The sequence below is a fragment of the Lotus japonicus genome, chromosome 1 (genome assembly GCF_012489685.1).
Source record: "Lotus japonicus ecotype B-129 chromosome 1, LjGifu_v1.2".
Taxonomy (NCBI): domain Eukaryota; kingdom Viridiplantae; phylum Streptophyta; class Magnoliopsida; order Fabales; family Fabaceae; genus Lotus; species Lotus japonicus.
Genome location: NC_080041.1, coordinates 69,846,723 through 69,862,567, shown reverse-complemented (window position 1 = coordinate 69,862,567; position 15,845 = coordinate 69,846,723). Strand labels below are relative to the sequence as shown.

General features: G+C 34.0%; 1 protein-coding gene across 1 annotated transcript; it reads left to right on the top strand.

Annotated features, from left to right (window-relative positions):
• Positions 1 to 4,173: 4,173 nt before the first annotated feature.
• On the top strand, positions 4,174 to 10,538 carry LOC130744231 (RNA-binding KH domain-containing protein RCF3). Its single transcript, XM_057596427.1, has 8 exons — positions 4,174 to 5,110; positions 5,879 to 6,334; positions 7,221 to 7,469; positions 7,709 to 7,927; positions 8,618 to 8,697; positions 8,873 to 8,981; positions 9,937 to 10,063; positions 10,193 to 10,538. Exons 1-8 carry the CDS (start codon positions 4,457 to 4,459, stop codon positions 10,210 to 10,212), a joined length of 1,914 nt encoding a protein of 637 aa, XP_057452410.1. The 5' UTR covers positions 4,174 to 4,456; the 3' UTR covers positions 10,213 to 10,538.
• Positions 10,539 to 15,845: the final 5,307 nt, after the last annotated feature.

Below are 15,845 nucleotides of genomic sequence, written 5' to 3'. Positions count from 1 at the left end.
CCGTTGAAGACAAATTGGAAAATAGCTTAGAATAGCTTCTTGGAGAAGTATTGCAAAGTGAAGATCACATGCTCTGATAAAGTACAAGGGTGTCATTATCACATTTCTATATCTATACACCAAAGGATAGAAGCTTAGACCTATGCTACCTACAAGCTGACATAATACGTCATTTTGGCAAAGGGTCTCAATCAAACAGTATTATGCCAGCAACGCATCTGAATCAAGTACATTGTACCGTTTGATCCAACGGCTAGAAGCTCTGTAAAGAACACGCTCCAACGGCTATCTTTCTCTCATAACAAATTCAGGAGTATAAAGTGAAGAACAAAAGGCTTGCAAAATTAGCGCTTATGCTCACCAAGATTGAGCTTCAATGCTAAGCGTAAAAGAAGTCTCAGAGCTCATCACTCAGAAATGATCATCAATATCGTCTGCTTCAACACGAAGAGAAGTTTCTCTTAAGAGTCAAATCTCTAACTAATTCCTTCATGTAACTGAACATAAAGTATAACCTTATAGTCAAATCTTATACAAAATACTTTATGATTCATGAACTTAATTGTATCTACCATCACTCTTTCTAGAAGAGACTCTTGTGTGAAATTCTAGTTCACGCACAGGACAGATGTCCTACGCGATGCTGGGACAAAAGGTTCGACAATCGACTAACAGTAACAGCAATAACTTAAAAGCATAAGTAAACAACACATAAGGATTGTTAACCTAGTTCGGTGCAACATCACCTACATCTGGAGGGCTTCGCCCAAAGAAAGGAAATCCACTATCTTAAGATTTAGGAACTACAAACACTCATGAACATCTCAGCTCATAGTTCTTTTCCTAATCTACCCAATGTTTTTCTACTAAGTATATCGACCTAAGTATGAGAGCCTCTCTCACTTTCTCTCAATCACTACCACAGTGATTAGTAACAACAATCAACACATGTTTGAAGAGATTACACCTCAACTAAAACAAACCAACTCTATGCCATATGATTTTCAATGGAGGCAGTAGAGTGGTGTACAAATAACATAATAAGGACTCACAAAACACAACCCTAAAAACCCAATCCTTGGGTGCCCAACACACACTTAACAACTAGGGTTAAGCCTCCTTAAATAGCCGTTCTTCAGGTCTTGATTTTCAATGGGCTTGCACGAAAATAGAGTCCACAAAAAAGATCTGGAACAAACCTTTTAAACCAGTAACAAATCTTATCAAACAAGATTTGAACAAAAGATAACAATTTTCACAATTTAAACAAATCAAATCATCTTCAGCAAATTTGATTCCACTATAATATATTCCAGATAGCACATAGAAGCTTCCTCAACAATCCTAACTTGTTGACCACGCAAACAATCCAAAGCTTCATTTTTAAATCAGCCAAACACACAGCAGATTCGCATGGACACATGTCACAGCACGATGTTACAACATCTGCTTCGATATCAGGTTGTTTTTGACAAAATGTAGACAACCAAAAGTAACATCAATCTCCCCCTTTGTCAAATTTTGTCTAAAACAACTTGAGATTTAGAGAAGATAAACATAACTCCCCCTCAGCAGCGGAACTCCCCCTCAAACGGTACAGCCCACTTACAAAAACAACCTGACAGCTTCCAGATGCAAATGTGACAACAACAAACACACTACTGCTGAAAATCAGAAACCACAACCAAAATCACACTACTCCCCCTTATTAGCAGAATTTTTTCTAAAACAACTTGTGGGCACAGTGGTGGAGAAAGTCTTTATCAACATCTATCAGTTGCACATCATTGACACAACATAAACAGCAGCGGATACATGAGATCACAAGATCAGATCTATTGATTGATCCTTCTTCCTTGACGTTGTCCATGAAACTAGAATATATTCCATGGAACTCACCAAAACAGAATAGGGTGCCTGCTCTGATACCAATTGAAATTCTGGTTCACGCACAGGACAGATGTCCTACGCAATGCTGGGACAACAGGTTCGACAATCGACTAACAGTAACAACAATAACTTAAAAGCATAAGTAAACAAAACACAAGGATTGTTAACCCAGTTCGGTGCAACATCACCTACATCTGGAGGGCTTCGCCCAAAGAAAGGAAATCCACTATCTCAAGATTTAGGAACTACAGACACTCATGAACACATCAGCTCATAGTTCTTTTCCTAATCTACCCAGTGTTTTTCTACTTAGTATATCGACCTAAGTATGAGAGTCTCTCTCACTTTCTCTCAATCACTACCACAGTGATTGGTAACAACAATCAACGCATGTTTGAAGAGATTACACCTCAACTAAAACAAACCAACTCTATGCCATATGATTTTCAATGGAGGCAGTAGAGTGGTGTACAAATAACATAATAAGGACTCACAAAACACAACCCTAAAAACCCAATCCTTGGGTGCCCAACACACACTTAACAACTAGGGTTAAGCCTCCTTAAATAGCCGTTCTTCAGGTCTTAATTTTCAATGGGCTTGCACGAAAATAGAGTCCACAAAAAAGATCTGGAACAAACCTTTTAAACCAGTAACAAATCTTATCAAACAAGATTTGAACAAAAGATAACAATTTTCACAATTTAAACAAATCAAATCCTCTTCAGCAAATTTGATTCCACTATAATATATTCTAGATAGCACATAAAAGCTTCCTCAACAACCCTAACTTGTTGACCACGCAAACAATCCAAAGCTTCATTTTTAAATCAGCCAAACACACATCAGATTCGCAGGGACACATGTCACAGCACGATGTTACAACATCTGCTTCGATATCAGGTTGTTTTTGACAAAATGTAGACAACCAAAAGTAACAACATTGTGGATGAAATGATCTTGAAAAAGATTGTTTAAGGAGAAGTCCTATATACTTGTTGTAAAGGAGGAGTCCTGATAATACTTAGTGAGGAGGAGTCCTACAAATACTTGTAATGCAAGAAGAAGCAGTGGAAAAATAATACTTAGTCTGCTTGAAGAGGCAGGGACAAAAAATACTTGTTATGCCTGAAGAGGCAGGGGTAAAATAATACTTGTAAGGAGAAGTTCTTAATACTTGAGCTTAGTGAAATCTTGGTATCGTCAAGGACTGGATGTAGCCCTATCGCTAAGGGGGTGAACCAGGATAAAACGATGACGTTTATTAACTTCTTCCCTACTATCACAATTCCGCTGCACCAAATGATCCTAATGAAGATGATGAATCCTTTAATCGTTTAGAAATCCAAGTTTTTGGATGACACAATTCAAACCTCTTTTTCTTGTCCTACTTTGACCACCTTCAATATATATATATATATATATATATATATATATATATATATATATATATATATATTTTTCCCCTTTGCTAACGATAATGTTCCTTACACTACTAAAGAGATTGTCTCTTTTATTAAAATTGTCTCTTGATGATGTTTATATTTTCATTCTTATGATATTTATATTTTCGGTTTCCTTGTGCCACGTCGTTGACTCATTGCATAGAGAATTGTGCAATCTCACCGAACGGATAGCGGTGCTAGTTATAGTGCTAGATATTTTTGTTAAAATCTAACTTGCCGACCGAGTAATTATGTGTGTTAAATGAATCATAAAGTTATGAATCATTAAAGATTCGTTCTAACAATTATTTTTTCATATCTTTCTATTTTTTGATCTTTTGGCGCGTAATTCAAGGCTTGAGAAGTCACGCGCTCTTTATATCACCAGCTAATTATAATACTAGATAATTCGATGTAAATCTAACTTACCTACCGAATAATAATGTAAATTAGAGGAATAATATGGTTGAATCATAAAGGTGGATAAAAAAATAGCTACTAAGGATATCAATGGACTTTAGCTCGGATTGAGCAAGTATAGATCTTAGCTTGATCTCTTGGAAATATTGTGTGAACACCAAAGCATCACATGTTGTATGCCAAAACAACACTTATGGCAAATATTGTTTCTCAACAATGTGTTGAAATCTTAAATTATTTTCAATATTACAATCCAAAAAATGAAAAAGTTTGTAGCAATACTAAATAAAACCATATTTGAAATTTAAAATATTGATCTACTTATCTACAGCTGGTGAAGTTGGACCTTGACTGATGAGTTGAGTGGCAGTGAGAGCAAGCAAGCATAAAGCCACTATAAATATATAATTTTTTTTAACATTATTAAAACCAGACACATTTGGCTCTTCTTACTACTCAACTCAACTCTGCTAAGATGCTTTGAACTTGTTTCTAGGGTTTGCAACAAACCAACAACACACAGTGTTGAAGATGATGATGATGATGAAAACTTCTCTAATTGATTGATTTTCACAACCAAGTCAACAACATTTCTATAATGCTGGATTGAATTTCACTGATTCTCAAAGAAATTGCAGCTTGAGAATTTGCAAAAACCCTTGATTTTTCTACTACTCTGGAACTTGAAAACCAAGAGTGTTATGGAGAGGTCTAGATCTAAGAGAAGCTACTACTATGACCAAGACTATGATTCTGAGACCGTAGCGAGGACCAGGCCGAGGTATAACCACCACTACAGTGCCAGCTCCCACCGCCACCGTGGCGGCGGAAGGCATGTTAAGGCGCAGGAGCCGCCGGTGACGGTGACGACGAGCTACCGCATTCTGTGTCACGACTTGAAGGCCGGCGGCGTGATTGGGAAGTCCGGCGGGATTATTAAGTCCATCAGGCAGCGGACCGGCGCGTGGATCAACGTGCATGAGCTGATGCCCGGAGATGAGGAGCGGATCATCGAGATCAGTGACACGCGCCGGCAGGACCCGGATAGGAGGATGCCGTCGTTCTCGCCGGCGCAGGAGGCGTTGCTGATGATACATGAGAGGATCCTGGAGGCTGATGCGGGGGTTGGGGAGGAGGATGAGGAGTATGGAAGGGGTGGTGGTGGTGGTGGCGGTGGTGGGAGTGGCCGTGTTTCGACGAGGTTGGTGGTGTCGAGAATGCATGTAGGGTGTTTGATGGGGAAAGGAGGGAAGATTATTGAACAAATGAGGATGGAGACCAAGACCCAAATTAGAATACTACCAAGAGATCACAATCTACCTCGTTGTGTTTCCATGTCAGAAGAGATTGTTCAGGTGCTGCAACATGAACTAAAGAAAAACAAATAAGAATCTTGGAACCTTTTTAATTGCATGCATCATGGTTGAAAGTTGAAACTCTTTGTTTTTGTGTGGAGCATGCTCTGTTTTGGTGGTTCTTTTTTTGCTTTTGGAGGACTAATTAAAGTTGCAGAACTGAAGATTTTAATGGCAGCATTTTCACGTTTCACTTTTCTGTTTGCTTCTTTCTATCATAAATAGTCAGCTTCTTATAGCATAATTAAATAAAAATGATGAAGCATAACTGATTTTAGCTTTGGCATGAACGGCATTTGAAGCTCCTTTATTACTTTCAGCTAAAAATGCTGGAAAAGGAGGAGAGTTTTTCAGCTCCGAAGCAATCTGATTGGCTTTCGATAGGTGTTTATGGAGTGCATTTTATGATGGATTGTTAGTTCTGTGCTGCATTTCCCATGTTTGTTAGCAACTGCTTTTGATTAAGTGGTGGATCCTGTGTTTCTGCAATGATCTGGTAGAACTCGGCTAGATCAAGTGCATGCATTTATTGATTGGTTTTTCGTTCTGCTAATCCAGACAAAAAACAAGCAGTCCTGAACCGATATGAGGATATTATTTTTCATGGTTCTCTGTTTTAACTGGTTTTTAGCGGGGGCATCATTGTGCTAATGAAGTTTCATAGTTGAGCAAGACCATTTGTAAAGATCTGATGTAATCTACCTGAAATTTTACTGATTTAGAAGATATTTGAACTGAAGACAATTAAGTAGACGATGATCTGTGCAGGTTACAGGTGATGTTAATGCTGTAAAGAATGCTCTAGAAGTTATATCATCCCGATTGAGGGAGAGCCAACACCGTGACCGTGGTCATTTTCATGGACGTGGACATTCACCAGAACGTTTCTTTTCTCCTGACGATGATTATATTCCTCGTAGATCATCTATGGACCGGCCTGGTTTTGGATCACGAATAGCTACCACCAATACCAGAAACAATAGTCACTCCTCATTAGGTTATGCAATGGAGCAAGGGGCTCCTCCTGTGGCTGATGATGCACAGCCCTTGTATGGAGAGGACATTGTTTTTCGTATACTTTGTCCAGTTGAGAAAGTTGATCGTATTATTGGGGAATCAGATGGAATTGTAGAGTTCCTTCAGAATGAAGTTGGCGTAGATGTAAGGGTCATCAATCCTGTTGGCGGTTCAAATGAACAGATAGTTATCGTTACTTCCGAAGAGGTACTTTCCTTCTCTGATTTTCTCCGTCTATGGTGTAGTGTAGTGCAAATTCTTGTAGGCAAGGTAGTCAAAATTGGAAAGGGGCAAAAATTGTAAATCACAAAATCACATACCTTTTTGTAAAATTTTGCAAAATTCATAATGCATATAAACTCTTACGTAGGCATATAAAAATAAGAAGGAAAAATAAAACCAAACCCCATATATCAAGTTTTTGATGAATTTCAAGGCATAAAACTTTAACACCAATGCTAAATAGTAAATGGCAGCGTTCTAGTTATAGAATTTAGGTGTCTAATCTAACAAATATGCCTTAGAGAACTCGTAAAACTGAGAAGGAAGAAACAGTGAACGAAGAAATCTCGAACAGAAGAAACTTGGACGGAGAACAGAAAACTCGCCGATAGAGCACAAGGAAGATGATATATAGTCCTGCTGGAAGAAGAATCTTTAGGGTTGAAGCAGCCGCCGATAGAAAATTTTAGGGTTGGGGTATTAGTGAAATTGGGTCAAATAAGGAAAAGGGTTGAAAACCCGATTCAAATAAGAATTTCTTCTAAATGTTAATTGGGATTTTGCTGCAATTTTGGAATTAAAATAGTTATTTCAGTGGAATTTAGCCAGATTAGGATTTTTCATCCAAATCGGTATCGATCTAAGTCGCTGGCCCCCTCCCTAGTCGTATGATCGTAGGATTTCGGGAATTAAAATTGGGATTTGACTGCCATGGTTGTAGGTCACTTGTTAAGGCTGGAAGTGTTCTGGGATAATTCTGCTTCAGTATCTGTAACTTAAACTCTTTTATATGCAGTTCAATATGTTTTCAACATACATGTATTATATACCGCATGTTCAAAGTTCTAACTGTTATTATTTTGTACCTAAGGGTCCTGATGATGTGCTGTTCCCAGCTCAGGAAGCTTTGCTACATATACAAACTCGTATTGTCGATCTTGTTCTTGATAAGGACAATTTTATAACCACCAGGCTTGTTGTTCCTTCTAGCTACATTGAATGCTTAGATGGAAAAGATGCATCACTATCGGAAATAAGGAGGTTGACTGGGGCTAATATTCAAATATTGCCTAGAGAAGAACTACCTTCCTGTGTTGCAAAAACTGATGAATTGGTACAGGTTTGTCATTTGGCCTACAGCTTGGTTAAACATTCTAATAGATTCCTTTGGTATATGTAGTCTGAATGAATGATAAATATTGAACTTTATATTGATAATAATAGATCTTATTCCTAAAAGCATGATACTGAATGCATATGTGCGACATTGCCCTGCCTATCGATAAGGTTAAAACAAAGATCCAGTATTATTATGCTGTTTTTGTTCATTTCTCAATTGCTTCTTTATTACCTCTTCAGATTGTGGGAGAGATAAAAGCAGCCCGAGATGCTGTTGTTGAGGTGACCTCAAGATTAAGAAGTTACTTGTATAGGGATTTCTTTCAAAGGGACATAGTACCACCATCAGCCTCCCTACCTGGTTTTGAGGCATCTTCTTCCAATAATATTTCTCTAGTTGCTGAAACTTCCTCAATCTATCAGAATGTGCAAAGTATGGCAGCAGCCCTTCCATCAAAGGTATTGTTTTGCCATTTTCATCTTCAATATTACCCTTCTTTATTGCTTATTATGACTGGCATTTGGAGTCTTGGAGATTTATTAGCCTTCTTTACTTATTTTCCTTTAACTCTAATTTTTTATTGTTTAGACTTATACACTTTCCTATAGGGTTCTTTAATTTTCCTTTCAAATTTTTAGTTGTCAATGACAAGAGTTGATATCACATCCATTTTCTATATACTACTGTTTAGACATATTATTTATGCGCAGCAGATCACTTCTTAACTTACAATAAATAATTCTATTAAATTGAAATCAATTGCATATACAATCAGATCTTATTAGTAATTCTGGAATTAAAATTTATTGGAAATAATGAGCACAAAGTCAATATTATATAATGTATCAAAGTACAAATATGGATAATACAATTATTTTTATTCGGTCTCCAATGCAATGTGTGGGTTTACATTTAGTTTGTCCTGTAATCTTCGATAGATTCCCATAGAGCAAGCTGTATTATATTGGAATGGATTTTATATGCAGCATACTATCTCAAATGTTCTCCATAGTTTGGGGAGTCAATGGTAGCGAATAGTGATGCACTGATGCAGTGATGGCTTGTATCACTTTATAGAGAATGTTGATTTTGTTTTAAAATTTTATTTGAAGGAAAAAAACTTACTTTTCTTTCTTTCTGTTTTGAAGGAAAGTGGAGGATCTAGCTTTGAGGCAGGAAAACAAAAAGAAAGTGACCGTGGAGATGATGTGCTCGGCAGTTTAAATAGGTAACTTGTCCCTACCACATTTCATGTTAGGGTATTGTTTTTCAGTGTGGAGTGACTTGCCAAATCTCATCCTTTTCTTCAGTAGGTTGAAGTGTAAATAGTTAAGGTGTTTTCTTTCTATCCTTCTCCCTTTATAATGGTGTTATTTCCCCCCACCTTTTGTAATTGTGGTTAGGCTTGCTGTGCCTCTCGTCACAAGGAGTACACTTGAAGTTGTCATACCAGAGTATGCAGTTCCGAAGCTTACAGCAAAATCCAGAAGCAAGCTCGCACAGATAAGTGAGGTGTGTGTGATTAGATCTTTCAATCCCTTAAATATATTATCATGCTTACTACCTATGCACCCTATTATATCATTGGGGAACTTTCCCCTCCCCCTTGTTCTATGAGCAACTTAGTTACTCTTAGAACCAGTGTTATCCATCCCGGATAGCGGCATGTAGAGGTGCCAACCACAAAAATGCTATAGCAGGGTGGCCACTACTCTGAAATTTTTGTACATAATAAACAATATACATGGAAAAAGGGTAAACATGGGGGTAGTGAGACAAAAGGGAAAACGGAGCAGTGAGCTGCCAGAAAGCAGATTTTTGCTGTCTTGAGAACACCAGATCATGATTGGAAAGTCACTATAAAGTAATAGGTCAGACAGTGGCAGTCAGAAAAATGCAGAGCTGATGGACAGAGGGTATGTTTGCCAGAAAACACTAGGTTCTGACCATAAAACAGTGTCTAGCAATGGGTTTCCGGTGCTGCAATGGCGGAGAAAGAAGGTAGATACGAGACTGAGACGAGAGGGATAAAGGATGTCCTGTCCTCTTCGATCCCTGATTCCCCTCTAAACGTTGAAAAACAGGATTTTTCTATATATTTCAGAATTACAGACCAAAACCGTGCAATTCCCACTGCTGTAGGGGCCTTGACGGCCATGAAAAGAGAGTGCTGCTGTACGAACTGGTTCTATCACTCTGCTATGAGTGCTATCGCACACGATTGATACCTCTGCCTGGAATAAGAATGACTGACCCTTTTTTAAATAACTAATGAATTGTTCTTTACATTGCTATGCTCCCAGATAGTCGTTTTTATTTATTGTTTTAGCTCTATGAATGAAAAGCAAATTTTAATAACTTGGCAATATCTTTTTGTCTGGGATTTTGATTCTGCAAATTATCATTGTCGCAATTTTAAATTTTAATACAAAGTCATGCTTATTCACTTATGTTTTGATGAAAACAGTTATCCGGAGCCAATGTGACTCTTGTTGAGGATAGACCAGATGTGACGCAGAAAATTATTCAGATATCTGGTACTCCAGAGCAGGCAGAGAGAGCCCAGAGCTTACTTCAAGGATTTATTTTGAGCAGTAAGTCCTATCAATGTGTTGGGTTTAGCTATGTTAATTCTCATGCATGCATATTCTTGGTTCTTAAACACCCATGTCTTGTTATCAATTGACATGGCTTTTATTTTTTTTGTTTTTACCCTTTTACAGCTCAAGAAGATGGCCCTTGACTTATGGATACACCATTGATTTAGTTAGTGCCCGAGACATTTTGTTCCATGCATGGATTGGTTTTCCATGTCTGAGATTGTTGTTACAAAAAGGTGGAATTTTCAATGAGAGAAGTATTCCCCTGTAAATGTTGTACCAAGAGAGCTCCTTTGTTCATTTTGTTTGTAGTACTTAGTACTCCCCTAGTCATATGGTTTCATGAAACTAAATTCAGCAGCAACAACAGTTGTATAGTTCATTTCCGATGGCCATTGTACCTCCTAATTGAACAAATATTTTTGAATCTCAATCCTGAGCTTTATGGCATGCTGGATTTGTTTTGTTATTACAACTGCTCCATCACCAGTCACTGAGCAAGCACTAAATGGACGCTTGATTTGCAGTTGAAAAAGGTTTTGTTCAGACTTCTTTTAAATTTACACCAAGAGAGACAAAAACAGGCGGAAATGATTGAGTGATATGATAATGATAGGAGATGAAGAGATATGGGAATAGAGAGTAACTCAAGAGAAAGTGAAATGGAAATGAATCATAACTCTACTATAGAGTTTGAAATGGTAATGCCAGATTTGTTTAAAAGACAGCAATAATAAATTACTATTATATTTTGAAAATGTTAATTCAATTACAAAACAAAATATTTGACAATTAGAAGGTGCTAAATATCTATTAAAAATAAAATTATTCTTCAGAAAATTTGGGAAAAAAATATGTTTAAATAAAAAAAGTTAATTTGTAATTACTTGTAAATTTAAGTTTGAGGTGTTGTACGGCATTTAATTAATGAATTCATGTAGTACTGAAAAGGTTCCATTTTCATGCCAATTATGCAAAAAGATTTTACATTGCTGCAACAAAGTTAGTAAACGAATGGAGTTCTAGAAATAACTTGAAATGGTGATTACTGATTTGGATTTCAAACTCGATAAAAAAATTGAATGTATTTTTTTATTGCATTTAAAATACCCTAATATGTTTTACAAAACATCTAATTATGTTACAAACTGAATTTTAGTATTTTATAAATTTAATTAAAATCCCCGAATAATAGCTTAAGTGGTAAGAGTTATGAGACATATGAGTTTGGGTGGAGAGGTCTAGGGATCAATCCCTGGTGGGAGCAATTTATCTTTCCGATTTACTAAAAATATTTTAATTAAAATATAATAGAAATAATAAAATATGATTAAGTAGATGAATCTTGTTTATATTTTCCAGAACGGGACTAGCAAAGTAATGGCCAGTTTGGTCCTATGATAGCTATTAGGCTAATACATGTATAGGTATGATATTAAATATTGGAAAAAAAGGGTATGCTCATAGGTATAAATTGTAATTAAGGGTTATTTAGATTATTGAAGTACCCTCTTTATATTGGTATTTTTGGCTTGATTTGGCAGTTATAAATAATTAAATATATGGTGTGCTTGGTATGTAAGATTTAGTCAGGAGAGTAGGGATGGCAATTTTGCCCAAACCCATGGGTACCCGCCCGAACCCGATCCGATTTGACGGATAAAACCCGAGTTGACTGGATTTGGGTTTGGGTTTGGGTTTTGCCCGTTACTGTAGCAGTTTATGGGTTTGGGTTGGTATTAGTTAAATCCGTGCCCACATCCGCCCGAACCCGAACCCGAACCCAAAGATACCCGAACATTAAATTGCAAAAAAAAAAACTCTCATACATATATATTTATAAACTTTGTTCTTAGTGTTTGATGATTAATTATACTTTTGTATGTTTGAGAAAGTAAACTCTAAACTAACTATTGTCGTCTCACTTTGGCGATGGATAAGGATGATGAATAATTTTTTTTTTCTTTCTATAAAAGTATTGGGTTTGGGTTTGGGTTTCGGGTAAATCCAAAACCCAATGGGTTTGGGCATGGATTTCATTTTATCGCCCATGAGGGTTTGTATTTGGGTTTGGGTTATGGGATTTGGGTTTGGGTTTGGTAATTATAAAACTCGTGCCCGATTCTACCCGTTGCCATCCCTACCGGAGAGGTATATTTGTTCTCTCCCATCTTTTTATCATCCAAGAAATAATAATCAAAACTATGCTTTTGTATTATGGCTAAAACATTATGTTAAAATCTTGTAATTCACACATACAGTTATATTATATTTAGGGTAAAACTTATATACAATTTCACATGTATAGTTTTTACTATTGTCCAATTACAAAATGACACGTTGATTGAAACAGAAAAGATTATGATTGACAAAAGTACGGTATGTAAGTTTTCTCCCTATATTTATTACCTTTTCTGGTATGTCGTTTTTTTAAAAAGAAAGAAATGAAATGATACATTTTTATAAACCTTGTACTAGTCCTTTTACCCGTGCGATGTACGGGGGATTTTAATTTGTATGTATTGTATGAAAAATTTTAAATTTGTGTTATGTTTATTTAAAAATAGTTTATGAATTAAAAAGACAAAAATAATTTTGAATGTAAGAAAACACGAATTTGTAATTTTTTTACATGAAGAATGTGTTTATTTTTATTTTGTAGAAGAACAACTATTTATTTATTCGTGGGTTTTGCGTTTAATGTTGCGCTAATCTAATTTAGTTTCTTATAGGGGAAAAAATTTATTTTGTTACCCTGCGGTGCACGGGGTACTATTTATGTTTATTGAGTTGATATTTAATAAAGTAATGTTATCTTTATTAAGTTTATAAAAACAAAGTTATGAATTAAAAAATTAAAATTAATTTTAGATGTAAGTTAACTTAAATTTTGTAGTGTTTTTTTGTGTGTCGCATGTATTTAATTTGTATTTGTTTTGTGGTAATGTAATAATTATACTAATTTTTGTTTTTTACGTTTATTTTAATGTTGAAATATTTAATTTGGTCTTTTATATAATAATTCAATTTTTTATTTTACTGAGATGAAATATTATATGAGTTTAATGGATGTACACTGTCAGTGTAAAGAAGTTTTACACTGTTCTCCAATTATTGTATGCCATGTGGAATAAATGAGTCTATTCTTCATTTATTTTAATTAAATTACAATTATAGTTTCTGATGTGATGGATAACAATTGGATGTTTGTGTAAAAAAATTTTTACACCAACAGTGTATCTTCCCGTTTCTCATATTATATATGAGCTGATAAAAGACATTGAATAATTAATGATTATACTAATATTTGTTTGCACTTAGAATGATTATTACATTGAGAATGTAACTTGAGATTTTGATTGATCCGCTAGCTTTCCCGAAATATAAGAAAAAAAATAGAATAAGACAATAATTAGTATAATCGGATAAATATAATTAGATTTTATTTATTTATTAATTTAATTTTCCCATTCATTAACTACATGGAGCAAAAAGGTTACAACTTTTTTTGTTATAACACATTTTTTTTGCAGCAAAAGAATTATTAAATATATTAATTAAAAAATTTTGTGCAAAGAAATTCATGGTAAAATTCTCATTAGTATAATTTGATTCACCCGTTTAATAAAATCATAAACACAATACACATCTTATCCTTAGTTTAATATTTATATATTTTTGAAATCCAAAATAATTTACCATGTCCTATGGAGTTTTGTGAATGATATTAACATTTTAAATATTAATAATAATAATAATACTTATTATACTTATTAGACATGGAGCTTCGGGTTTTTTCATTTGATTCATGAGTGGATTGTACTCATGAAGTTTAAGCTATTAATAAATTATCTCTTTTGCTGTAAAAAAAATACTTATTATATTCTATAATACTAATAAAATTATCATGCATGTCCTGTGGATTTCCCTAACTGATATTAAATATTTTAATTTTAATTAGTGTGTAAATAATATTAACTAAACACCAATAAAATATCTAAGTGTAAGTGAAAGGGTTAGTAAAAGGTTTATTGTTGCATTCATATCAATTTTAATGTTAAAATTTTAAAATTAATTATGCTAAAGAATAATATGAATATTTATTTATGTATTGTATAAATTTGATAATAATTTTTCATGTCTTGTGAAGTTCCGTAACTGATATTATAATTCCCTAGAAAATTTATCATGTCTTTTGGAATTTCGTGACTAATATTTTATTTTTATTTGATGTGTAAAGAATATTAACTAAATAATTAACAAAAAACTAAGTGAAAAACTAAGTGAAAGCGCAAGGGTTAGTAGAAATTTTATTGTCGCATTCATATCATATTTAATGTTAAAATCCCAAACTTTAATATCTAAAGATTAATATCAATATTGATTTACATAATTTATAAATTTGAAATAATTTACCATGTACTATAGAGAGTTCGATAATTGATATCACTTTTTTCAAGATTAATATTAATATTAATTTTTTTAATTAAAAGTAATTTTCATGTCCTATGAAATTCCGTATATGATTTTATTTTTATTTTATTTGTTACTAATATTAATTAAACTTTAATAATAAGAAATTTAGGTTTAGGTCGAAGGATTATTAGAAAGTTTAAGTTGACATTAATATCAAATTTAATGGTAAAATCTCAAGTTTGAATTGCTAAAGATTAATATAAATATTAATTAATACATTTAGGTCTCGCAGGTTTAGAAAAAGGTAGCTAGTTCTTTTGCTTTTGTTGGGTTACTCTAGTTCTCTTTTTGTTGGCTGCTGTTTGTAGGTTTTTGGTAATTAGCTTTTTGATGTACTAATCATTCTTTCCCCCTGGATTTGGATTTGAGCTTGTTCTCAAACCCTTTATCATTTATATATATATATATATATATATCATTTTGCTTTCACAAAAAATATATTAATTAATACATTATATAAATCCAAAAATAAATTATCAAGGAATTCCATAAATGATATTAGTTTTGTTTTTAATTTTAGTATTAATATAAATTAATTTATTACATATGACTGAAATAATTTATGATGTCTTAAGGAATTTCGTAACTGATATAAGTTTTCTTAGATTAATATTAATAGAAAATTAAAATAATTCATCATGTCCTATGTAATTTTATTATTGCTATTAACCTAATATGTAACTAATATTAATTATAAATTTGTTGAAGTTGGAAAGATTAGTCCAACATTTATTTTGGTATTCATATCAGATTTTGGAAGAGGAGAAATGAGGATAAAGAAGACAACAACCTAATGTGAAAAATAAATTGTAGAAAAATAAGTCTGAACTCTGAAGTCAAAACGCAGAAAGAAGGTAAAAAAAAAGGAAAGGTTTTTACCATAGTTGGAGAGAACGATCTTGCTCTTTGTGGATTTCTTCCCTTTTGCTTCGTTTTCCACAAAAAAAAATGGTAGAAAAAAATTAGAAGAAGGGTTCTTACCATAGTTGGAGAGAGCGATCTTGCCCTTCACCGTTTTCTTCCTTCTCGCTTTGCTTTCTCAAGACATATCTGTTGGGAGACAAAACCCCTGCATCCTCGCCACAATCAACAACAGAAAGTAAAATAAAATGATGCTACCTAAATAGTCATTTTTAGGAGACAATGAAACAATAAAAAAGTACATAAAATGTAAGAAACTTACATATTTTGAAGATAGTACATTGGAAGAATGGGAACAATAGAGGCAAAATCTGAAAGAATAAAAAATTAAAATAAAATCAGTTACATGTAAAAGGAGAACAAAGGCTACAATGAATTA

Excerpts from the sequence above, each read along its gene's own strand:
- LOC130744231 (XM_057596427.1), top strand. The coding sequence starts at position 4,457 with ATGGAGAGGTCTAGATCTAAGAGAAGCTACTACTATGACCAAGACTAT. Across the intron at positions 6,335-7,220 it reads TTATCGTTACTTCCGAAGAG|GGTCCTGATGATGTGCTGTT; the intron begins GTACTTTCCTTC and ends TTTGTACCTAAG. Across the intron at positions 7,928-8,617 it reads CAGCAGCCCTTCCATCAAAG|GAAAGTGGAGGATCTAGCTT; the intron begins GTATTGTTTTGC and ends TCTGTTTTGAAG.